The sequence below is a fragment of the Trichechus manatus genome, unplaced genomic scaffold (genome assembly GCF_000243295.1).
Source record: "Trichechus manatus latirostris isolate Lorelei unplaced genomic scaffold, TriManLat1.0 scaffold00101, whole genome shotgun sequence".
NCBI classification, from domain to species: Eukaryota; Metazoa; Chordata; class Mammalia; order Sirenia; family Trichechidae; genus Trichechus; species Trichechus manatus.
In genome coordinates this window covers 6,937,547-6,962,120 of record NW_004444037.1, presented here as the reverse complement: position 1 = coordinate 6,962,120, position 24,574 = coordinate 6,937,547, and the positions used below count along the sequence as shown (strand labels likewise).

Genomic DNA, 24,574 nt, shown 5'->3' with positions numbered 1-24,574 from the left:
CTTTTACCTGGGTCTCATTCTCTACTCATAGGAATCCTGTGCTGTAGGAGTCATCATCCCCACTTTACAGATGAGGAAACTGAGGTGCAGAGGGCTTAAGGCCACATAATAAGTCACAGAGCTACAAAGTGGCAGATCTAGAGTTTGCAAACAGGACAATCTGACTCCACAGTCGACAATCATCCCCCTACCCAGGCACCCTCGAGGTTCCCTCCCTGGCTTCCTTCTGGTCTCTGCTCAAATGCCAGTTCCTCAGAGAGGCCTTATGGATAACAGCATCTCCTTGCCCTGGTTTATTTATTTCATACCACTTATTACCACTTGATATACTATATATTTGCTTGCTTACTGCCTTCTCATTGGAATATCAGTTTGCTGTAAAATCCTGAGGGCCTCAAATATGCCTGACATTTCATAGGTGCTCAATAAATATTTGTTATTGAATTATACTCTTACTGGAATGAACACTTTCTTTTTACTACCTATGTTTAAACTCATAATTCATCTACCAGTAGGTTGCCTAGTTTGCAAAATCACACTTAGACAAAACAGAACACAGAACAGAGGATAAGAACTTTCAAGAAATGAGAAATACCTTTGTTGGATATTTTTATAAGAACATTAACTAATTTGCTTCCACTGGACAAAGCAATCTGTTTCTATATAGCATTATTTTTATGACTAGAAATCCCCTGCCTGTGTTAAATGTTAAAGAAATGCTGAACAAATAAAGAATTTGAAGGGAAACCAAATCACTAGGGGAACCCAACCAAATTTGAAGGGGGTCCGCATGCCTCAATCCAGACCTGTTAACCACACCAAGAAAGTCAGAGGAGAGAGGGGTACATATGTCCCAAGAAACCAATAGAAAAGTGAAAAATCAATTAATCACCCTGTTTTCTTTACATGACACTAAGCAACTGAATGGGGGATTTCAAACATCAATTTGACCGCATTTCCCATAGAATAATGGAAATTGTCTGGTTATTTTGTAAATGCAGAGACAATGCCTGAGTTATAGGGAACACTTGTTTTTCTGAGTCTCCTCCACCCTCTCCTGCCCTATTTTTGACCCCAGACATTATTCCTGTCTAGGTGCCGATTGGATTTTTAAATTCCCTAAAGTGAACTATAAGTGTTTGGAGGCTTTTGTTACTGAATCAGCACGTCTCGGGTGTTTAATAATTTCTTTTTGATGTTAAAGGAATTATAATTCTCTGATGAGGATAGTTGTCCTGGGTAGGCCCCAAAGAGGCCAAAAGAGAGGTACTTAAGGGAAGTCTCTAAAGCAGTAAGACACCAGCACCACTGCCTCATACCCATGTGCAAATGAAAAGCTTTATTATTGTCATATGGCCCTAGGTTCCATTTGTACACTTTTTCTAAGAGAGAAAGTATGCAGGCATCAAAGAAAGGAAATTGATTTGTGGCTTAGGGAAACAGGTCATTGGGTGGCTTAAAACAACAGAAAGGTATTCTCTCACAGTTCTGGAGGCTAGAAGTCCCCAGTCCAGGTGTCCCCACTGTCAATTCCTTCTGAAGGCTCTCAGGGAGAATCTGTTCATGGCCTCTTCTTGCTTCTGGTGACTCCTGGTAACTCGTGGCACTCCTTGGCTTATAGATGCATCATTCGAATCTCTGCCTCCATCTCTGCAAGGTGTTCTCCCTGTGTATCTCTCTGTGGCTTCTCTCCTTGTAAGACACCAGTCGTGTTGGATTAAGTCTATCCTACTCCAGTTACATCTGTAAGGACCCTATTTCCTTATAAGTTCACAGGTACCAGAGGTTAGGACTTCAACATATTTTTGGGGGAAGCACGATTCAACCTATAACAAGTAGCAAAGAAGGAAACACAAAAATAGCTAATGATCAATAATGTCCATGTGCTAGACATTGTACTAGGGCTGCATACACATGATCTCATTTAGTCCTCACAGTGACTCCAAGAGGCTGGTACCATGATTATCATAACTCAGAGAAGTTAAGGAAATTGCCCAAAAGCACGTACCTAATAAGTGACAGAGCCATGGTCTGACTGTCTCTAGAGTCCATCATCGTACTCTTATGACTACATGACCTGCACGTCTCTTATGGCACCTTTAGACCTATATAGGGAGACAGCTTGAAGCACATACTGATGAAGGTCAAAGATTATAGCCTTCAGTATGGATAATACTTGAATGTGAAGAAAACGAACATCCTCACAACTGGACCAATAAATAACATCATGATAAATAAAGAAACTGGAGTTGTCAATGATTTCATTCTGCTTGCATCAACAATCAACATCCATGTAAGCAGCAATCAAGAACTCAGACGATGTATTGCATTGGGCAAATCTGCTGGAAAAGACCTCTTTAAAGTTTTAAAAAGCAAAGATGTCACTTTGATGGCTAAGGTGCATCTGACCCAAGCCATGGTCTTTTCAATTGCCTCATATGCATGCAAAAGCTGGATAGTGAAAAAGCAAGACAGAAGAAGAATCGGTGTGTTTGAAGTAAGTGTTCGTGAAGAATACTGAATATACTGTGGACTGCCAGAAGAATGAACAAATCAGTCTTAGAAGAAATGCAAGCAGAAAGTTCCTTAGACTGAGGATGGTGAGACTTTGACTCGCTTACTTGGGACACGTCATCAGGAAAGACCAATTACTAGAAAACGGCATCATATTTGGTAAAGTGGAGGGCCAACAAAAATGAGGAAAACTCGGTAAGATGGATTGACACAATAGTCACAACAATGGACTCAAACATTCCAATAATCATGAAGAAGCGTAGGACCCAGAAACATTTCATTCTGTTATACATAAGGTCGCCATGAGTCGGAGCCGACTTGAAGGCAACTGACGACAACATCATACTTTTGATGGTGCCCAGATGCTTTTTTTATATGAAAATAAATGCGGTGACATCTAGGAGGGAAAGGTTAGTCCATATGCATTTGAATAGGGCCCCTTTGATCCTCTGTAATCTACCATCAATTAGCTCATGAAACCAAAAAATGTGTTTGGCTGACTGCTTTAAAGAACATTGTTGGGACCACTTGTAGTCTGTCCTCTTATGCCTGCTTCAGTGGGAAATAATTGTGCAAACTACAAAGTTCTCATCTTCAGCATCATTTCAACTGCCCGGAGAAATTACCCAAATATTTTCATCTATAAAGCAATTTATTTTTCTGGTTTACAACCAGTCTCAGTCTCTTAACCTGGCCCTGGTGAACTGCAAAGACCTGGACCAACCTGACAGAGACCTCAGCAATGCCAACAAGGGAGATGCAATAAGAAAAACTCTGGTCCTGGAGTCAGGATGCCTGCATTCCAGTGCTGGCTGCATCATCTAGGGGAACCTCCTTAAAATCTCTCTGAAACTTAGCTTTCTCATCAATAGGATGCAGAATCACTGCCTTTACTGAGATTCAAATAAGGTCATTTATTTATCGTCACCACGGCTAATGTTTATGGTGCACTTATAACGTTCTAGGCACTGACTGAGTGCTTCATGGATGTTACACTTAACTCTCGTCCCGTTAGCAGGTACTATCATTTAGAGATCTTCTATAAGGGTGAGGAAGTTGATGCTTAGCTGAGGCTAAGTAATTACTCTATCCAAGGTTACACAGCTAGTAAGTGATGAGCCAGGATCTGAACTCAGACCTGGCTGACTTCAGAGGCTAGAGCTTGTAATTACTTCATTATTGGGCTCTGCCCTGCCTCTTGGCTGACACCCTTTGTCTCTGGGCCATATGAAAACCCTCGAATGCCATGTTTTAAAGTAAAGCTTTATTACTGTCAAATGGTCCCAGGTTCCATTTGTACAAAACTGTCCAAGGAAGCCCCATAATACCAGTCCCTGAGTGTGCCAAAACACCCAGACTCTGTCAGAGGACACTCAGTTCAAAATGGGTGACCTGCATCGCTGCATGCATCACTGCATCACATCTACGCCATTGCTTCGCCTAAAGCTGTTAGTTTAAAATTTTAACAACTAGCTCCAATTTTATTGTTTCCTGGGGACACATTAAAATAATGAATGCATTATCATTGTTTCAGAAAAAAAAATCATATGACTTGTTCAAGGTCACACAGCTTGTTACAGGCAGGGCTGAGTCATTTGAGTAAATTATAATGCCTTAGTTTCATCTATAAAAATGGGAGGTTTGAACTGGATCACCTCCAAGGTCTCCTTCAGCTCTTAAAATCTATGGTTCTGGGCCACAGACTCCATCAGCCAAATTAAATGCTGGATTCAGTCTTCCTCTTCAAATCGGGAAAGGGTGAAGGAAGATGGAGAGAAAGAGGAAGGAAGTAGCTGCAGTGTTAGGGCAACAAGAAAAGGAGCCCCCCATGTGCTAAGCAGCTGAACAATGGTTCTGGGGCAGGGGGGTGGGGAGGGCCGGTGCAGTAAAGAAGGAGCCACTGTAGAAGCACAGCTGTATGGAAGGGATGGCCCTCACCCACTGGCAAGTGGCTCAGGCCTTTCCTCCACAGACTTTACCTGAGATGCTCATCAGCCCTTCTCAGCTCAGGTAAATCACTTTCCTGCCTCTTTGGTGAGGGTGGGAGGAGGCAGACTGTGTGGTTTCAGCATTTCCATTTTTCTTGACCTCTGCCTATCCATTCTTGCCATGGATGAAATTTAATTATTCCCATATTTCATCAAATCAGAGACTCCATCTATTGTAAGATGCTCCATTATTTTACACATTACTAAGAAAGGAAAGCACGGCCAATTATCCTTGTATGGTGCCATCAATTCTAAGAATGTCTTAGAATTGATGAATTCTTAGAATTGTTCTTATAACTACTTCTAGTACTAATAAGAGAACCCATAATTTAAAGGTTTCTTATGCATCAGGAGGAGTCCTTAGGTGGTTCAAATGTTGAACTTGCTTGGCCGCTAACTGAAAGTTTGGAGGTTCAAGTCCACCCAGAGGTGCCTCGGAAGAAAGGCCTGGCAATCTACTTCTGAAAAATCAGCCACTGATAACCGTATAGAGCATAGCTCTACTCTGACATACATGGATGGGATCTCTGTGAGATGAAGTCAACTCAACAGCAACTGGTTTTACGTACCAGGCACTGTCTTAAACGCCGTACATAGGGAATCTTATTCAGTACTCACAACAACCTGTGAAGTATTTGTTATTATCCCCATTTAGAGCTGAGAAAATCTCAGAGAGGCTAATAAATTTGCCTAGCTGGCAGAGACTGAATACAAACCTGGGTCAATATGACTCCAGAGCTTGTGTCTTCATTCACCGAGGTATCCCACCTCAACCTTCCAGTGGTGGGCTACTTAATTATGGTCTTCAGAATGGCAAGTGGACTTATTCGTGGTCTTGGAGCCCTGGCCTCTCCCTCTCTTACTCCTGTGGGTAAAGCTGCTAATGCAGAGAGAGGTAGGGAAGGGATCACGGATACTTCCTTGGCTCACCGAGAATCAGGAAGATGGTTCTAGCTCTGGGTATACAAGAGTTAAACACAGGAGAAATAGGTTTAGAGTGGCACCAGAATTCTTAGAGCTGGTTCTATAGGGAAACATAAGAGCATGAGAAAAGGAGAGTCAGAAAGAAAGAGAGATGAAGTCGGTACTTCAGTGCTCACATGTGAGGCAGGGTTACTGTGAGACTGATGTTAGCGTTTCAAGGTTCCCAGAATCCCTGGGCCCTTCCAAGACCCTGAAAAGGCACACATCTGCTGTGTATTCATAATTTTGCCTTCTTCTTTTTCTTTCTTTTTTTTAAATGAGCCCTCAAATTCTTTATGTTTCAGGTTCCACAAACCTGGATCCTCCCTGGTCCCACAATTCGTGTTTATGAAGGTAGGTGTGGTGGAGGGTGGAGGGGCTTCGGAAGAAGCTGGAAGAGTGTGGGGTCCCCACGGGCCACAAGAAGGAAGAAGTGATAGTTCCAAAGAGGGAAAATGACTCAGAGAAAAGGATGTCTGTTTCTCTGGCCCACAAGTTTTATTTGGCCTGCAGAAGTGGGCCATTTCCTGCCTCATTCCTTCCAAGACCAACCCCACAAACTGGCAGTCAGAAATGTTCCTCTGTTTACTTTGAGGCGGTTATGTCCTAATACCAGTTGAGTCTTGAGAGCCTGTTCCTCAAGCAGTTGAATACAACCCATGAGGAGTGTGGGAAGACTATAACTCTAAGCTATAATTTTCTATTATCCTTTAAAAATGGTTTTTCACATATAGAGAATGTAATATATTAATATAGTAGTACATGTGTGTAATTTACAAATAAATAAGTATACATTTGATGGGAATGTGGACTAATTTTTTTTAATTAACATAGGTCTACAATCAAAAAATTGGGGAGATATTTCCACATTCTATTAAAGTTGCCCACTACAAAGCTTCTGGGACACAAGGTCATCAATCATTTAACCAATTATCTTGGTTAAAATTGTGAAATTATTAAATTTATGAATATTTTTCAATGTTCTGGGTTTTCCTTCTTTACAGTTCCCTCACAGCCTTGGAAACCATATGGGGCAGTTCTACTCTGTCCTATAGGGTCGCTATGACTCGATGGCAATTTTTTATACATTGTATATAAATATATATATTCCTCAAAATTTACTCGTTTGTATCAGTGGAATGTAAAGAAGGGGGAAGAAGAGAAGGAGGAGGAGGGGAACAAAACAATTTAAGGGGATATAAATGAAACAAGATTGGCCATGAGTTGATAATTGTTGAAGATGGGTACTGGGTACGTGGAGGTTCATTATACTATTCTCTCTACTTTTGTATGGTTTGAAATTTTCCATTACAACAAGTTTAAAAAAAGAAGAAGAAGGAAATAAACAAATAATCCAGTGAGGCTTCTGACGTCCTGTAAAGGAATCTTCACTTTGCCTGTCCTCCACCTGACACATAGTCACATGACCCAGAGCAAGGCAAACACAGCTTGCCTAGCACAGGTGTGGCCTCTTGAAATGCCTGAGTTTTACATTTTAGACCCGGAAGTGAACGATTCGGGACTGGAGCTGCTTTACTGCTGGCAAAAGAGAACTTGCTGATTCTCAAGGAGAAAACAGTAAGACCAGTGAAATAGGATCACAAGACTCTTTGGACATCAAAGAATCATTACAAAGCAACATATTGATGAGTTCAGTGTAAATGAATCGGGAACATGCGGGTTCAATTTCCTTAAAAATATACAAGTTAGAAAATTAGAGGACAAATGCCTGGTTAAACACGTGTGGAAATGAAATGCTTTGAAAGACATTGAGAGAGTCATTGAACCCAAAAGGGCCCCAGCTTTGCTCCCAGAACTGGAGCTTATTCTCTGTTGGAGTATTATTTCACCATCTCACTCCATTTCCTATGTTACTCTACTGCCTTCCTTCCAGGTCCTAATCCAAACTTGACTTCAAATTCTCAAAACATAGGATGAGAAAAACCCAGCGATCAGCTACATTTTTTTTTTTTTCTTTTCAACTTTGTTGAAAAAGAAAAATTCTTTGAGACTCAATTTTGGAAAATGTTTACTGGCAAATCCATAAAGTCCACCCTGTTGGTTTAAACTTTGAAAGTGTTGGGACTAGTTAACACAGTGAAAATGAAGAGGAAATGGATGTTGAAGTAATCCCACTGTATTCCTCTCATATTTCTTGTCCCCCACCAATCCCATTATATTCCTCTAATACTTCCCACCCCCACCCTCTTAAACTGCAAGAAAGAATTCAACAATCTAGACATGCCTTGGAGCCCCTGGGTGGTGCAAATGGTTAATACCATTAACATGCTTGCTGCTAACTAAAATGTGGGAGGTTTGACTCTATCCAGAGGCATCTCAGAAGAAAGGCCTGGCAACCCACTTCCAAAAAATCAGTAATTGAAAGCCCTATGGAGCACAGTTCTAATCTGACACACATGGGGTTGCCATGAGTCAGAATCGACTCAATGCCAAATGTTTGGTTGGCTGGTAGACATGCCTTGTGTGGAGCTCCATTTAGTACAAAGCTTTTAAAAAGATGCTTCCCAGGTTATGCAGTTCATGGCCCAATACCTGGTGCAAGTCAGTGGGGGAGGTAAAGGAACTGCTAAGGCTAGTGTTGCTATACAGCCTTGACCTATTGTTGTTAGTTACTGTTACGTTGGCCCCGACTCATGGCACCCTTATGTGCAATAGAACAAAGCATTGCCCAGTCCTGTGTCATCTTCATGATCGCTGGTATGTTTGGTATTGTTTTGGCTATTGTGTCAATCCACCTCACTGAGGGTTTCCCTCATTTTTGCTGATCCTCTATTTAAACAAACATGGTGTCCTTTTCCAGGGTTTGGTCTAAATTGGTCTAGCAATTGAATTACACCTGAACCTACAAAAAACAAAAATCTTCACAACTGGACCGATAAACACTATCATGATAAATGAAGAAGAAACTGAAGATGTCAATGATTTCATTCTACTTGCATCAACAATCACCATCCCTGGAAGCAGCAGTCAAGAAATCAAACGACATACTGTGTTGAGCAAATCTGCTGCAAAAAACCTCTTTAAAGTTTTAAAAAGATGTCACTTTGATGACCTGACCCAAGCCATAGTCTTTTTTTTTTTTAATTGTACTTTAGATGAAGGTTTACAGAGCAATTAGTTTCTCATTAAACAGTCAATACACATTTTGTGACATCGGTTGCCAACCCCGCAACATGTCAACACTCTCCCCTTCTTGACCTTAGGTTCCCCATTACCAGCTTTCCTGTCCCCTCCTGACTTATTGTCCTCGCCCGTGGGTTGGTGTGCCCATTTAGTCTCTTTTTGTTTGATAGGCCTGTCTAATCTTTGGCTGAAGGATGACCCTCAGAAGGGACTTCAGTACTGAATTAAAAGGGTGTCCAGGGGCCAAGCCATAGTCTTTTCAATCACCTCATATGTATGAGAAAGTTGGATAATAAAAAAGGAAGACTTAAGAAGAATTGATGTGTACAAACTGTGGTGTTGGCAAAGAATCCTGAATACACCGTGGCTGCCAAAAGAATGAAACCCATCTTAGAAAAAATACAACTAGAATGCTCCTTAGAAGTGAAGATGGTGAGACTTTGACTCGCTCACATTGGACACGTCATCAGGAAAGACCAACTGCTAGTCTTGACCAAGAGGAAGGGAAATTGAGGAGCCGGGACCAAGGACTAATGAATGATATATAAAACTAAGACAAGCAATCTTCTCACTTTTAAGACCAGAATGCCCAGCTGAGTTTGTTTAAGGCTCTTTTGGCCTGTGAGCCCAAACGTGAACATTGTTGCTGCATGAAGACAGTACAATTTCTATCAGAGGTGCATTTCTGCAAGCTGGTTTGAGAAAGTGTTGTGAGTCTCCGACTTCTGGGGCCTACTCTACTTCCCAGGAAGGACACACACAGGACGGCTTCATAACTCCTGCTGTTCTTGGCAGTTTCTCCAGGGGACCTTATCCTTCCATAACCCTCAGTGATTCAAGTTGTGAAACTGGAATCACTCATTTTAATTTCCCGACTAAAAAACTCCAGTGGGAATAAGCCTTCCCCATGTAGAACTACTATCTCTACGGGAGTCAGAGAATAAAGTATAATTTTTCTCTCCAGATTCTGGCATGAATAGTATTCATAGTGATTCCACTTACAAACCAAAAATATTTATCGGAGTGTAAGCTAGAAAGACAGCCAGCATTCCCTGACTTCCTGAGAAGCCTCACAGCCACAGCAGTAGCACTAGTTTCAGGGACGGGTCATCCTCCAGGGATCACGCCCTGCTGTCTTGTTGATAACTGCATCCCTAAAGTGAAGGACAGTCATTTACTTTGAAAGGCAAGGCCCCAACTTACACAGAACACTCTCAAACGTTACATCATGGACGTGAACAGGTCACAGCACCCACCAGAATATGAGGCAAAAGTGAAAACCATTCCAAGATTGATTTAAAAAAAAAAAAGAAGAAGAACTGCCCCAAAGGGTTTGCAAGGAGTGGCTGGTGGATTCAAACTGCTGACTGTTTTTGGTTAGCAGTGAGCTCCTAACCACTGCCCCACCAGGGCTCCGCTCCAAGGGTGATAGGAACTGGAAATCTGAAAGGTGAAATAAAACACATCACCACTACTATAACCACCCCACCAAACTGTAAGATTTTCCCTGGGAATTTGGCTAAACTAACTATTTTAAGCAATGTAACCGAAGACAGAGTCCCTGGGTGGTAGAAACAGTTAACACAACTGGCTGCTAACTGAAAGGCTGAGTTCTGCCCAGAGGTGCCTTGGAAGAAAGGCCCCGCAATCTACTGCCAAGAAATCAGCCATTGAAAACGCTATGGAGCACAGTCCTACTGGGTCCTTACAGTTAAGGAACTCAGGATGAAATAATCCTGGGTTATCTGGGTGGGCCCTAAATCAAATGACAAGTGTCCTTATCAGAAGAAAAGATACAGACAGGAGAGGAGAGGACATGGAGGAGAAGGCAATGTGACGACAGGCAGAGATGAAAGTGATGCAGCCACAAGCCAATGAACTCCTGGAGGCATCAGAAGCTGGAAGAGACAAGGAAGGATTGTCCCCTAGAGCTTTCGTAGGGATTGCGGCCCTGCCGACACCTTGATTTCAGACTTCTGGCTTCCACAACTGTGTGAGGATAGATTTCTGTTGTTTAAGCCACCATATTTGTGGTTATTTGTTGCAGCAGCCCTAGGAAACTACAATAGCAACTAACAAGGATAGCAGATGAGAGAGGAATGCCGTGGCACTGGATTTCAGACATACCAACTCCAGTGTCCATCAAGAAAGAAGGAATGTTTTCATAATCTCAATTAGCTCTGCCATCATATATTTTTCTAGAAAAGCTTCCACAATGTCATTCCCCAGAGATGCTTATTATTCAGGCTTAAATCAGATACTTTGTCTTTGAACTTTCTTATCTAAGATAGACTGGGGTTGGGTTACTGTTCTTAACAATAAACTAGTGCCAAATAATCCTGAAATGCAGAGTCATCAAAACAAACGCTCTAACTCCAAGGAACTAGTTCACTTTTTCTTTCATGATTTTATCAAGCATTTATTAAGCATCTATTCCTGGCCAATGCACCTCATGCACAGCTACCATCTATTTGTAGGTGGAGGCTTGTGTGTTGCTATGATGCTGAACAGGTTTCAGTGGAGTTTCCAGACTAAGATAGACTAGGAAGAAAGGTCTGGTAATCAACTTCTGAAAATCAGCCAATGAAAACTCTACGGATCACAACAATCTGATCTACAACCCATCATGGGACTGGTGCAGGACTGGGTAGCATTTTATTCCATTATGCGTGGGGTTGCTATGATTCGGGGGCCTACTTAAGGGCAGCTAACAACAACAACAGTGCTTTAGACACTAGGCAAATTGGTTAGTCTAGCTAATTACAAAAGAGACACCGGTTATCCCCACATATTCACATGTGTATCACTATCTAAATATGACCAACCAAGCTTTTCTAATCTCGGCTGTATGAACTCTATTTAGACTCCATGCTTTCATTTACCCACTGACACTAATTTGCACATAAGCCAACCCTTGCTATTTTTACATCTCTGGTGAGTAGGGAAAAATACATTTTTGTAAATGCCCCAAACACTGAGGCACACGCAGCAACACTTTTTATATGATTGATAGAAGCTGTTCACATCAGTCTGCAACCCTCTTTCAAAAGCTTACCAACGAAAAGAGTCAGAAAAACATCAAGGTAGAGGCTGGGGACATGAGTCATTTCCCCTCATAAAATGCACACAGGTCGTGCAGGAAAAAGTCCTAATATTTAGAAATATTTAGTGAAGTGTTTAGGGGTGACATGTCACGGTAGCTATAATTTACTCCAAATCGTTATTGCAAAAAAATAAAATATATGAAGCAAGTGTGGCAACATGTTAATCATTAAATCTAGGTGATGGGAATATGAGTGTTTTCTACTTTTCCATATGTTTAAAAACTCTCAAAAACAAAATAAAATGAAGATACATATTTATACATAGGGATATCCTTCCCTCGTATTGATACTGTAAGTATTTTCAGGCTGATTGTCTCAATAAAGGGATGCTGTCTGCTTGAATTAGACATGCCCATTCGAAGCTGCAGTTCTGTGCAAGCAAGCTCGGTTCTTAACTGCTCTTTGGTTCTATTTATGGAAGAAAAGACACATCTATTGAGAAAAAGCAGAGTACCAAAAAGAAAAAGAAAAAGCAGCGTTGGCACAGGAACAGGAAAAAAGCACTGCATTGATGGTGTTTTTTGCTCATCACAGACAGCCAAGCATGCTGCTTTAACTGCTGGCAGGGCGTTTCACTCAAGCACATCTTGTGTATATGGAATTTATGCCTCCAAACAGACACACCAGCCAGGGAACTGACTCAGGGCCCACCCACAGCATCCCCGACACAGGAAACAGGCAGGCATAATAAGAGAGGGGACTCACAGTTCTGAGTAGAGGAAGTGCAGATTGCCCACATTGTCAATGTAGTTAGCAGGACTGAGCCAAGGTAAGACCAGTAACAAAAGCGCCTTCATTTTCCGTGCAGGGTGCTGCTTTCCTCCTGGCCACCTCCTCTCTGTCAGCTGCAGAGGCCCCAGCCAGCCAAGCCCCTTTAAACAAACCTTGCCATGTCCCTACAATCAGTAGATGATAAGGAGTCTGACTGAAAGCCCTTAGATGAAGTCACGCGTCCAAATCATGGACCTGTGAGTGGATTACTTGCTCTGCCTCTCAGATGGGGAGATGGGAGAACGGAGGGACTCAGCATGGTTAGCGAGAGGCTAAGGCTGAGAGCAAGCAGGCTGGTGCCCAGGGAAGGGACCTGCCTCCTCCTGGAGGATGCGGACTGGTTCTTGGGAAGCAGCTGGTACATTTACATCACTGGCTGGGAGCAGATGGGCTGGAAGCTAAACTGAGCTGAAAGAGGGCATGAACATGGCACATTCAGACCCCACAGTGTGAACAAGCAAATAACCAAAAGCTGTCCTACAGCTTGCTCCAGTAAGACACTGTAAGAAATTAGCATCTTTGAAACATTGCCTGGAGAGTTGAGCTCAAAGTGAGCCTTCAGATATTGTGAAACAAGAGTGCTTTAAATATAAACCAACTCCATGTCTCCTGAGTGCTGCATGTATATTAAGAATATGCATTTAAGACATTTTACCTACCACTGTCCCACTACACTAACATATATGTAAGAGAAGGGTCGGCTTTCTTGCTAATTTAAAAAATTTGCAAATAAATTGCCCTTATGCAAGAAAACCCTATGGAGCTCAGTTCTACTGTGCAACACATGGGGTTCACCATGAGTTTGAGGCCCTCTTGAGGGCAGCTAACAATAACAACAACATACAAGAATAGGCTGTGTCATTCTCTCTGAGAATAACCAAGAGCGTAAACAGACATCAAGTTCACTCCAAACAATGCACAGATTCCTGTTCTGTGAGAAAAGGAGTCGCCCCATTCCTCCTTCTCCCCTGAGTAACTGGATTAAGCTGTGACACTAGCTGCATGACCCTGGGCATTTCATTGAAGTTCCTGAGCTCCAGTCACCTCATCTTTGAAATGGAGCCTTACTTGCCTGGTGGACCACACCATCTCTCCCAGCTTCAAAATCTGTGATTCGAGACTGTACCACTCGTCCTAACATTAGGACTTTCTTTGCATGCCTAAGCTCTGGAATGCCATAGAAGCCACCAGAACTGCCCTCTATCCCATTTTCAAGAACATTAAAATCCACTTTGCCAACTGAAGCCCTAATCTTAGTAGAAATAGCTCAAAGGAATAGTTATGTTGACAACCAAGCAATTGTAACAAACTAGACTTTATAGGAAGAAGACCAGAGACCAGTTTATAGGGTGAGATCAACCCCAATTAACTATGTATTAAGGAATTTGGCATCAGACATCTGTATTCACTTGAGGTAGTGCTAAAGGAATTTAAATACAGCAGACCCTTAGAGTGTGGAGATTTAACTTCTACAGTTTAGATCAGAGACAGGCAACCTTGATGACACATAATGATATATAATACTTTATAATTCTGTTGAGGCCCAAACTTGAATTCCATTCTCTTTAAGGCTGGTGTGCCAGAGTGAGTCAGAGCTGGTGAACAGCAATAAAAAGGAAGTTGGATTGGTATTTAGGTGCTGGAGTCAGACAGGCCTGAGTTTGAACCCCAGCTCTGCCACATACTAGCTGTGTAACACTGGGGATGTTGCTTAACCTCTCTGAACCTCTATTTCTTCCTCTGTAAAAGAAAGACAATAATAATAGTGTTTAACTCACCGTGTTGTTAGGAGGATGGAGTGAGATTATGCTTATAAATTACAAAGGGCTCAGTGAGCGTTGTTGTTAGTTGCCGTCAAGTCGACATGTACAACAAAATGAAATGTTCTTCATGATCATCGGTATGTTTGAGTCCATTATTGCAGCTTCTGTGTATTTTAAGTGGCTTCCAACCTAGGGGGCTTATTTTCCAGCACTATATCAGACAGTAGTCTTGTGATCCCTACGGTTTTCATTGGCTAATTTTCAGATGTAAATCACCAGGCCTTTCTTCCTACTCTTAGTCTGGAAGCTCTGCTGAAACCTGTCCACTATGGGTGATGCTGCTGGTATTTGAAATACTGGTGGCATAGCTTCCAGCATCACAGCAACACGCAAGCCAGCACAGTATGACAAATTGACAGACAGGTGGTGGAAATCAGTGTTAGCTATTATTATTAAAAAAAAAACAAACCTGTTGCCATCGAGTCGATTCTGACTCATAGAGACCCTACAGGACAGAGTAGAACTGCCCCATAGGGTTTCCAAGGCTGTAGTCTTTACGGAAGCAGACTGCCACATCTTTCTCCCACAGAGCAGCTGGTGAGTGTGAAGTGCTGACCACTGCACCACAAGGGTTCCTTGCTATTGTTAATAATAGCTAGCAAATGAGCCAAGCTGGCAGCTCAGCACCTGTCTCCAAGAGGCTTTGTTATTCTTTTCTCATCTCTTCTTTCTTCTTGCACTGTTAGGGAAATTACATGTTATAGTCTTTTCCTGAATCTGGAGTTTTACAAAGTCCTGGGACATGTTCCTTTTGAATGCCCAGGATCTACTATAGAAACCATATCTGATAAGCAACATGGTATATAATACACGGTGTGGGCTTCATACTGTTATTGGATTGTATTTCTGATAATCGGTTGTGTCAGGTTGGCTCTCCAAGCCTCTATAAAAAGAGAAGTAAGGCTCTCTGCCCTCTCATCTCTTTGCATTTCAAAATGATAAAATTAATTAATAGATGTGAATACAGTAAAAAAACAAAAGTACTGTTTTTTGTTATTGCTTTATGTCACTATTGCCTATCTAATTTCCCCTCTTCCTTATAACAGAACCCAGGTTTTATTCACAGCAGTAATGTGCTTAGGCTCCCTTACAGCTAGGGGTAACTGTGTTATACAATTCTGGCCAATGAGGTATTAGCAGAAATTGCTGGGTGATGCATTCCTAAAAGCTCTTTAAAAGGAAGCAGTTTCAGTTTTCACACTATATTTTTCCCTTCCTGTCTTGTCCTTCCTGCCTGAAACTTGAATGTGAAGCTGGAGGCTGAGCAGCCATTTTGAGACTGGAAGTGACAAGTTTGAGGATGAAAGTTGAACTGAAAAGCAGAATGAGGACTGAATCCTTGATGGCATCTGGCAACATCATACTAGCCCTGGACTTTTACTTCTTGACTTTTTGTGACATAAGAGAAATAAAACTTTTAGATGGTTAAGCTACTATAACTTGAATTTTCTGTTACCTACCTTCAAATATGGAAACCCTGGTGGCGTAGTGGTTAAGTGCTACAGTTGCTAACCAAAAGGTCGGCAGTTCGAATCCACCAGGCACTACTGGGAAATGCTATGGGACAGTTCTACTCTGTCCTATAGGGTCACTATGAGTTGGAGTCAACCTGACGGCAACAGGTTTGGTTGGTTTTTGGTACCATCAAATATAATCCTAACACAGCCCCTTGGGGACAAAATCCCACCCTCAAATGGTCACGGATTGTTCTGTAGCTTCCTTGCCAGTAAACAGTCCTAACTCAAACCCTTGTACCCTCTACATCTTCTCTTTCTGCAGTTAAATCTTCCTTGCACTGTAGACAGCTAACTGGGCCTGTGTTGAACTCAACACATTGCAGAAGCAAGCCACCAGACAGAAGCGAAGGTCAATAGAGGTCCTAAAACAGAAAATTCCAGGACCCTGGGTACAAAGTTAATCAAGAAAATAACCCCAGGGAGCTTTCGGCCAGGTGTGTCTTGAGCCAATTATATCACATTTTCATTCAGGGCAGTTTTCAAAACACTGAACAATGATCTCTTTATTCATTCTAGTAAATACTTAACAAGGGTCAGCTTTATTATCCACCATTACTACAAAATAAGAGCAAAAAAGAAGGGCAGTGACTTGCACTACAAAACAAGTCAATGTGTGTGTGTTTTCAATCTCTCTCTTTTATCTTTAAAATGCCACTTCTTCAGAGGCAGAGATCATGGCTTGTATAGCTTATTCTTCCATTCAGGGTTTGGCCTACTGTGGATCCTTGATAAATATTATATGCAGGTGACGGTATTACACAATGAAGACATAGTCTTAAGCCTAAGGTGACTCCCACTCAGGGTCAAGGAAGTGAAAGCTTCGCCTCCACACAGCCTCTCAGTGACTGGGCAGATGGTCTGGGTTAGAATAATAGTTAAATTCTCTCAGCCTGCCTAGTTTATATTCATTAAAATGCCATGAGCCAAAGAGTATTTTTTTTAAAACTCATCGCATTTTAAATATGGAAACCAAGGTGCAAGATTTAGAAACAAAAGCTATTTTCCAGCACATGTGTAAGACAACACTCCCATATGAGCAACCACCAACCTGGAGGCCTCATATAGAAATCTAAGGAAAATACTTGCCTCCTCGTAACTTCATTTTCCTAGTTCAAGAGACTCCAGAGGCTGTAACTACTTAATCTTCTTCATGTCCGTTCTGAGGGGAGGAAGAAGTGGTCCACTGGCCCAAAAGGGCTCTCAGTCAGGCTCTGGATTAGCTCCAAATTCTTAACCCTGCCTATAAAATGCCAAGAGGGTGGGAGTATAAGGGAGTATATATTAAGCACCTGATGACTAATATATACAATATATTTTTGGAAATGCTGGTTTTAACCTTCTTAGGAAGCTGAAGTGTGATGAGCTTCAAAGGCAGGTGTCGAGGCCCAACACCTCATTTATGTGGGAGCTTTCCTCTCCACAGAGACCGGCTGATTGGCGCCTGTGAAGGACTCCGAAGCTGCAATTTCAATTAGTTTTGGTTTCTTTCCTCACTGTTGTTTTTCAGAAGTGCATATCATTATCAGCTGAGTGTTAATCAGGCCTGTATCTTGGGCTTCCTTGAGTTGTGTGGGTCACATACACTGTGTGGGCGGGTGAATGAAATTCAGCTCCAGCCGCTGAGTGTGCGTGAGATCTCACTCCTGGACACCCCGTTTGTCCCAATGGCCTCTTCCCAGCCTTTTCCCTTTCCCACTTCTGTTCCAGCTTCACCCTTAGAACCATGTGTCATCTTATCTCTACTTTTAGTGATATCCTTGGCCCCAAATCAGTTTTTGAGGTGAGGAGATGAGGAGAAGCTGCCTGGTGTCCAATTTCTCTCCAGAAAGTACCTCCATTTCTTTCCCTCTCTCTCTCTCCTCTCTCACTTCTCCCTCACAAAACTGTGGTAGGCAAAACAATGACCCCTTCAAAGATGTCCTGATTCTAATCCCTGGAACCTGTGAATGTTACCTTACATGACAAAAGGGACTTTGCAGATGTTATTAAACTAAGGATCTTGAGATGGGGAGATTATATGGAATCATCAGGATTATCCAGGTAGGCCCAATGTAATCACAAGGGTCCTTATAAGAGGGAGGCAGAAATGCCAGTCAGAGAAGATGTAATGATGAAAGCAGAGGCAGAGACAGTGAAATATGGAGATGCTATGCTGCTGGCTTTGAAGATGAAGAAAGGAGACCATGAGTCAAGGAATGCAGGGAGCCTCTACAAGCTAGAAAAGGCAACGAAACAGATTCTTTCCTAAAGCCTCCAAAAGGAATGCAGCCTTGCCAACAACTTCACTTAAGCCCACAAGCCCCATTTCAGACTTCTGACCTCCAGAACTGTTAAGATAATAAATTTGTGTTGTTTTAAGCCACTAAATTTGTGATAATTTGTTATAGCAGCAATAGGAAACTAATAAAGCCCCAAACACAAACGTATACCGTATTTTTTGCATATAACACACTAATGTAAATAACATGCCCAACCATATAACGTGCAGAAATGATGAAATTAAGTAAAACAGTTCTGGCACAGTGTGCACATTATTTGCAAAAAAAAAAATATATATATATATATATATGGTAAATTGTAAAACATAAGGAGCACAGGAAAGTGATTTGTGTGAAAGAGGCTATTCCAGAGTCTTTTCTCTTCCTGTTCCTCACCTCCCCCTCCAGGTGTTATTCCGGTCTTGGCCCTGGCTCTGCACCAGCCCCTGTCGGCATCTTCTTACCTCTAACTCCAAGCCTACTTCCCCTTAGACAAAGCCCATCATACTGGATGAAACTTGCAAGAAGGGTCACAAACAGACTCCCTTAACCCCTTCTCCTCTGGTCATGCCTTCTTCCAGGGAATCAAAGATGTGGGGAAACCTAGTTTGTTGTTCTTGTTAGCTACTATCCAGTTGGCCCTCAGCTCATGGTGACACCATGCACAACAGAATGAAATGCCACCCGGTCCTGTGCCATTCCCGTGATCAGCTGTGGATAGAACCGTTGTGATCCACAGGGTTTTCATCGGCTGATTTTCGGAAGGAGATTGCCAGATCTTTCTTCCTGGTCTGCCTTAGTCTGGAAGTTCCACTGAAACCTGTTCAGAATCATAGCCACACACAAGCCTCCACTGACACATGGATGGTGGCTGTGCATGAGGTTCACTGTCTGGGAATTGAACCTAGGTCTCCCACATGGAAGGTCAGAATCCTACCATTGAACCACCACTGTCTTCTCATCCTAGTTTAAACACCAGCAATAACAGGGTCAGCTGCAACTAACAAAGCCAAGTTAGATACATTTGGCTCAACATCTTGGGGAGAAAAATGAGTTCAACATAATTAGTATGGAAAACATGTGCTAAGTATTACACTCAGGCCATTGCTTTTGATGCCAAGTTCCATGTTACAGAATCACTGCATGCCCTCAAAGACAAAGACTCAGATTCATGACCTAAGGTATGTGACCTTTAACAAAAAATACCTGTGCCTGCCTCCTGTCCTTGTCATGACAGGACCCAAGATAAACACCAGCTTCCACATTTTCTCTTACAAAATAACTGTAATAATGCCAACAATTGCCATTATTGTTCACCCTTTATTAAGTACCTTAAATGTTCTAAGAGAGTGCATCATGTGGAACAAGACACAGTGCCGTTCCTGAGTCGTCCGCACAAAGAATGCCCAGGAACATGACAATGTAAGTAGACAAAATAAGACACAGACAGGTGGAGCAGGAATGTTGACCATCAGAAGATACAAAAAATTCTGTCAATATGTGTACCTAGGCAAGAAAGATAGTGGAACGAGTCGCCTGGGGGACAAAAATTTTCTCCTTTTCAATTTCTCCTTTTAAAACTTACTTGAAAACACCTCACACTTTCACAAGGTGTTGTTGTTGTTAGATGCCATCGAGTCGGCTCTGACTCATGGTGACCTTATGTCTAACAGAACGAAACATTGCCAGTTTCTGCGCTATTCTCACAATTGTTGGTATGTTTGAGTCCATTGTTTTGTCTATTGTGTCAGTACATCTCACGGAAGTTTCCCTCGTTTTTGCTAAGTCTCCACTTTACCAGGCATGATGTCCTTTTCTCCTTTTAAAACTTGCTTGGAAACACTGCACACCTTCACGAAGAATAGCGAGGCTTTTTCAACTCCCACACAGAGGAAATTCTAATAATCGTGGGTCAGTAGGGAGAAATTTTTTTAAGTGAAAAAACAAGCAATGTTCACCAGGATATCTTTATGGGGATCATGAGCCCCAGAGAAAGCTGTTAATCTGATCTTTCCAAAGTTTTTCACATTTCAAAACACACACACAGCAACAATTATGGGTGGTGGTTACACAACATGATTAATGTGATTGAAATCACTATATTCCTAAAAAATGTAAAACTGGCAAATGTTGTGTTATATATATTTTTACAAAAACAACAACAACAAAAATAGAGTAGTTGCTGATGCTCTTTATGTAAAACCAAACACCTCATGGGATTTGTTTTCTTGTTTGGAGGCTTAGGGTCATGGTTTCATAGGACAGCCCCGTCAATTGGCCTTATAGTATTTTTAGTGCTTCTGTTCTACTCCGTAGTTCATTGCAGAGTGCCTGGGGTCTTAAAAGCTTGCAAGTGGTCATCCAAGGTATAACAACTGGTCTCTAATCACCTACCGCAGCAGAGGAAAAAGGAAAGTCAGAAATCGGAGGAGAAAATGGAATGCGTGTCTAATTGCCTCCATGAACTACTGTCTCCTTTGCTGTGAGACTAGAAGAACTGGTGCCTGGTACTGGCTACTATTACTGGTTGTTTTGATCAAAGACTCTATAGAAGAATCCTGATTAAAAGGGGAGGAAATATGGAACAGAATTTTAAATTCTCAGTGGAATCCAGACTTTCTGGGGAGCCATTAGGCTGGATAAACCCCCAAAACTATTGACCTGAAATAATCTATAAACCTTAAACCAAAACTATCCCCTGAAGTCTTTTTTAAACCAAACAATAACTTACCTTAATTAGTAAAGAATGTCTGCCTTGAGCATTGTGTGCTTTTAAAGAATTATCTTTAGATGATCAAAATGACAACAGCAACTCAAAAGGTTAGATGAGAAGCTTACAGGGATAGTGAGCTTTAATGTAGAGGAATAATTTGGAAAAAGATAGCAAGAATGGTTGCAAAACTTAAAGAACGTAATCAATGTCACTGAATTGTACACGTAGAAATTGTTGAACTGATGTAAGTTTTGCTGTGTGTATTTTCACCAAGTAAAATAAAATAAATTATTAAAATAAATAAAAATTAAACACACACAGACATATAACATCATCTGTCATCTGCTGCTTCTTCACACTGAACCAGCACCACTAAAACCTAAAATGTTTCTTAGTTTGAATTAATTCTTTAATTGGTTACAAAGAAAAAGAGAATCAGGCATCTCGTGGTGTACCCGGGGCATTTGAGGTCACCTATGTCTGTGGGGGACAAGGCAAGTCCCAGCTGCCCCCACAAGGGCCGGGGTTTCTCAGGTCCGCTGAAAAGAAGGACTTACCTCGTTTGAAAGTGATTCTCGAGATCACAGCGCTGCAACACCTCAGAGCAGTGCTCCTTGAAAGGGCAGGTCACCATCAGCTTGTTGAGGAGCTTGTTGACCAGGATGCTGGACTTCTTGCAGTGCTGCAGAACCACAGGCTTGCGATCCACAGGGCAGAAGTCCTTCTCCACCAGGAAGTTGGTGAGGCAGAGTGTGCAGTAAGTATGTCCACAGGGAGTGTCCAGGGGGTCCAGCAATGCTTGCAGGCAGATATGGCACATGAGGTCGTCGTCCACGTCTTCCGTGTAGGTGTAGAAGTGGTTTTCCTCAGAGGAGTGGACTTGGCCACACACCACACACAGGGGTTCACGGCTGGGGTCCGGGTCATTGGCAGGGTCTGGCTGGTTCATGGTTGACTGGGAGACAATATGGTAGGAAACCCAGAAAAAAAATACTTCCTTGGGAGCAATCAGTATCTTCTAGGAGCCATCCACAAACCTAAAAGAGAATAAAATGGCTCATCTTTCCTTTCAAAACAACCTGGAGGCCTAGGCTTGTGGTGGACATGAGGCAGGGCTGCCTAGTGAACAGGGGACTGAGCTAGGATTCAGAAAGCCAGGGTTTAGTGCCCACCCTGGGAAGGAGTGACATGAGCGTGGGCCAGTGACCGTCTCGTTATGCCTCAGTTTTACACATCCCTTCCACTGCGGATAATGTCTACTTTTAACATCCTCATGTTGGTGTAGTAAAACTCAGTTGGGTAATATCTGTTAGATGCCTACAGTGACTCAAAAGAAATGTGTTCGAAGAAATGTAAGGCCTTATCAATGAAATTAAATAGACAAATGATTTATAAAATTCTCTGTCAGGTCAGGACAAGAAGAAAAACATTTAATCCTCTGACGGCTTTCTCTTACCTTTCTTCCCCACCTTTCTCCAAAATTCAGAAAACGTAGGACGTTACAGCCTTTGTATAAATCACCTGAGAAACTATAGCTGTTGAGTTCTTTTCATTTTTAGTACGGTGAAAGCATTGTTTTCTTTTGTATGCATTTTAATCAGTCAGTCAGTCATTTAGTGGTTAGGTAAGCTCTGGAGCTACACTGCCTGGGTTCAAATCCCACCACCATTGTGGGCCAATTATTTAAGCCTCTGTAAAAGAGGGATAGTAATAGCCTACCCCAGAGGATTGTTGCAAAGATTAAATAAGATATGCTACTAAAGCACTTAGATCTGTGCCTGGCATATAGTAAGTGCTCAATAAATATTAGCTACTATTCTTACATGGATTAGTTACTAAATTGTCTCCAAACTAGCTCTATCAGCCTAGAAACTGAAGACCATAGTTCCTATAAGGAGCCTTTTAACTTTATATTAAAATTAATTAATTAATAGTAATATTAATTAATATTAATATATATTATTATTATATATATTTCTTTCGACTCTGTAGACTACTATCACAGTATGTATTTTCTTTTGGTATTCAGTTCCAAATTCTATGGAGTCGACTTGGACTCATGGCAACCCATGTGTGTTTGAGTAGAACTGTGCTCCATAGGGTGTTCATGGTTGATTTTTCCAGAAGTAGACCACTGGGGCTTTCTTCCAAGGTGCCTCCTCCTTTGGTACAGGAGTCTGAAATAATGAAGTTTTCCAACATGCCTGATTTACAACAAAGAAGTCTCCTGGATAATCAGTCAGTAAATACTTCTCAAGAGCACCAACGTTGAGCCAAGAGTGAGTTCAGTAGGGAGAAGAACTTCAAGAGTTTTAACACACTTTTGCTCTCCTAGAGTCTTCAGTACAGAGTGGAGGCGGACATGCACAAAAGTAATTACAATCTCAGGTAGTAAGTGTAAACAGAGGTAGGTGCCAGGAGACTCCGGGTCAACTGTCCTAATTAGATTAAGAATACCGCCTGCCCCACCCCCAACCCAACTTTCTCCTTTTTAAAAAGTAAACAAAAAGAGCTTTCCTCAAGAACATGAAGATACGTGTATAACCTAACAGGAAACTAGCCACATGTGGAAATAGCATGGCAGTCATAAATTGCATTACATCTTTTTTCTTTTACAAATAAAGTACGAGGTTGTTTGTACAAACATAGCCTTATCTTGGAAAGAAAATACACTGAGTTCAAACTTTCATTGAGTCAGCTTTGTGTTTACATTTCTGTGCTACACTAATATGCCTGAAAGAACACTCTGGTCAAGAGGTTGAAGTGAAATGCCCCAAATATGAAAACATTTAGAAATCATAGAATTTTATTTAATATCAAAAGAGACCACAGAAGGTTAAGGTAGAGAGTGCAAGAGGGGATGAACTTGTTTCCAGTCAAGTTTCATGGAAACCTACACAGCTGGTATTTATCCACAAGACTGACAGAAGGTTCTGGAACCACACAGGAAGTTCTTTCAATGGCACCAGAAAGAGTTGAAAAATAAACAAGAAAATAGAAATGGGCCACCCAAAAGATCATCAACTATAGAGAAAAAAGGTTTACATATTATGAACTAAAACTTTAGATGTTTTAAAGTTTCTCTTTCAGAGTTTCTTCTTATATTCCCACGTGTTTTGGTCTTTCCCATTCTTTGTCATTGTGTTGTAGGGGAAAGCCCTGTAATAGGAATGCAGGTTGTAGCTCTGGTTGTTCCAGTGAAAAAAACAACTTCATATTTCTGAGCCATTCCCTTATCAGTGAGATGGTACAGTTGGACCAGGTTTTTGGTTTCCAGAAGGTGTTCAGGTGGGTGTCAGGTGTCTCAAGGCCTTAGGGCAGAGGGAGTGGGAAAGGCGGAGAATGGAGCTCTGCCCATGTCCCCACCCCACCCCACCCAGTCTCAGCTTTGCTTTTATTTCTTTGGCTCACCAGGCTCCTCATACTATTCTGTTCAAAGAACCCTTAAGGAGCTCTGGTGGCGCAACAGTTAAGCTCTTGGCTGCTAACTGAAATGTTGGCGGTTCGAACACACCCAGAGGCTCTGCGGGAAAAAGACCTGGCGATCTGTTCCTGTAAAGATTGTTGTTGAGTGCTGTCGAGTTGATTTCGATGCACAGTAACCCTATATGACAGAGTACAACTGCCCCATAGGGTTTCCTAGGTTGTAATCTTTACAGGAGCAGATTGCCAGGTCTTTTCTCCCTCAGAACCACTGAGTGAGCTCAAATCGCCAACTTTTAGTTAGCAGCTGAGTGCTTAACCACTGCACCAGCAACGCTCCTCCCTGTAAAGATTAC

General features: G+C 41.9%; 1 protein-coding gene across 2 annotated transcripts in view; it reads right to left on the bottom strand.

The window, feature by feature from the left end:
- LNX1 (ligand of numb-protein X 1) overlaps positions 1–24,574 on the bottom strand; it is a 159,475-nt gene that overhangs the window by 106,997 nt on the left and 27,904 nt on the right. The window contains exon 2 of one of the 2 annotated variants that reach the window (XM_004382898.2): positions 21,353–21,832. In XM_004382898.2, the coding sequence (XP_004382955.1) occupies positions 21,353–21,744 (392 nt within the window). In that variant the 5' untranslated portion in view covers positions 21,745–21,832. Of the gene's footprint in view, positions 1–12,418; positions 12,644–21,352; positions 21,833–24,574 lie in introns of those variants that run through there. The other variant, XM_004382899.2, reaches the window with a different exon arrangement.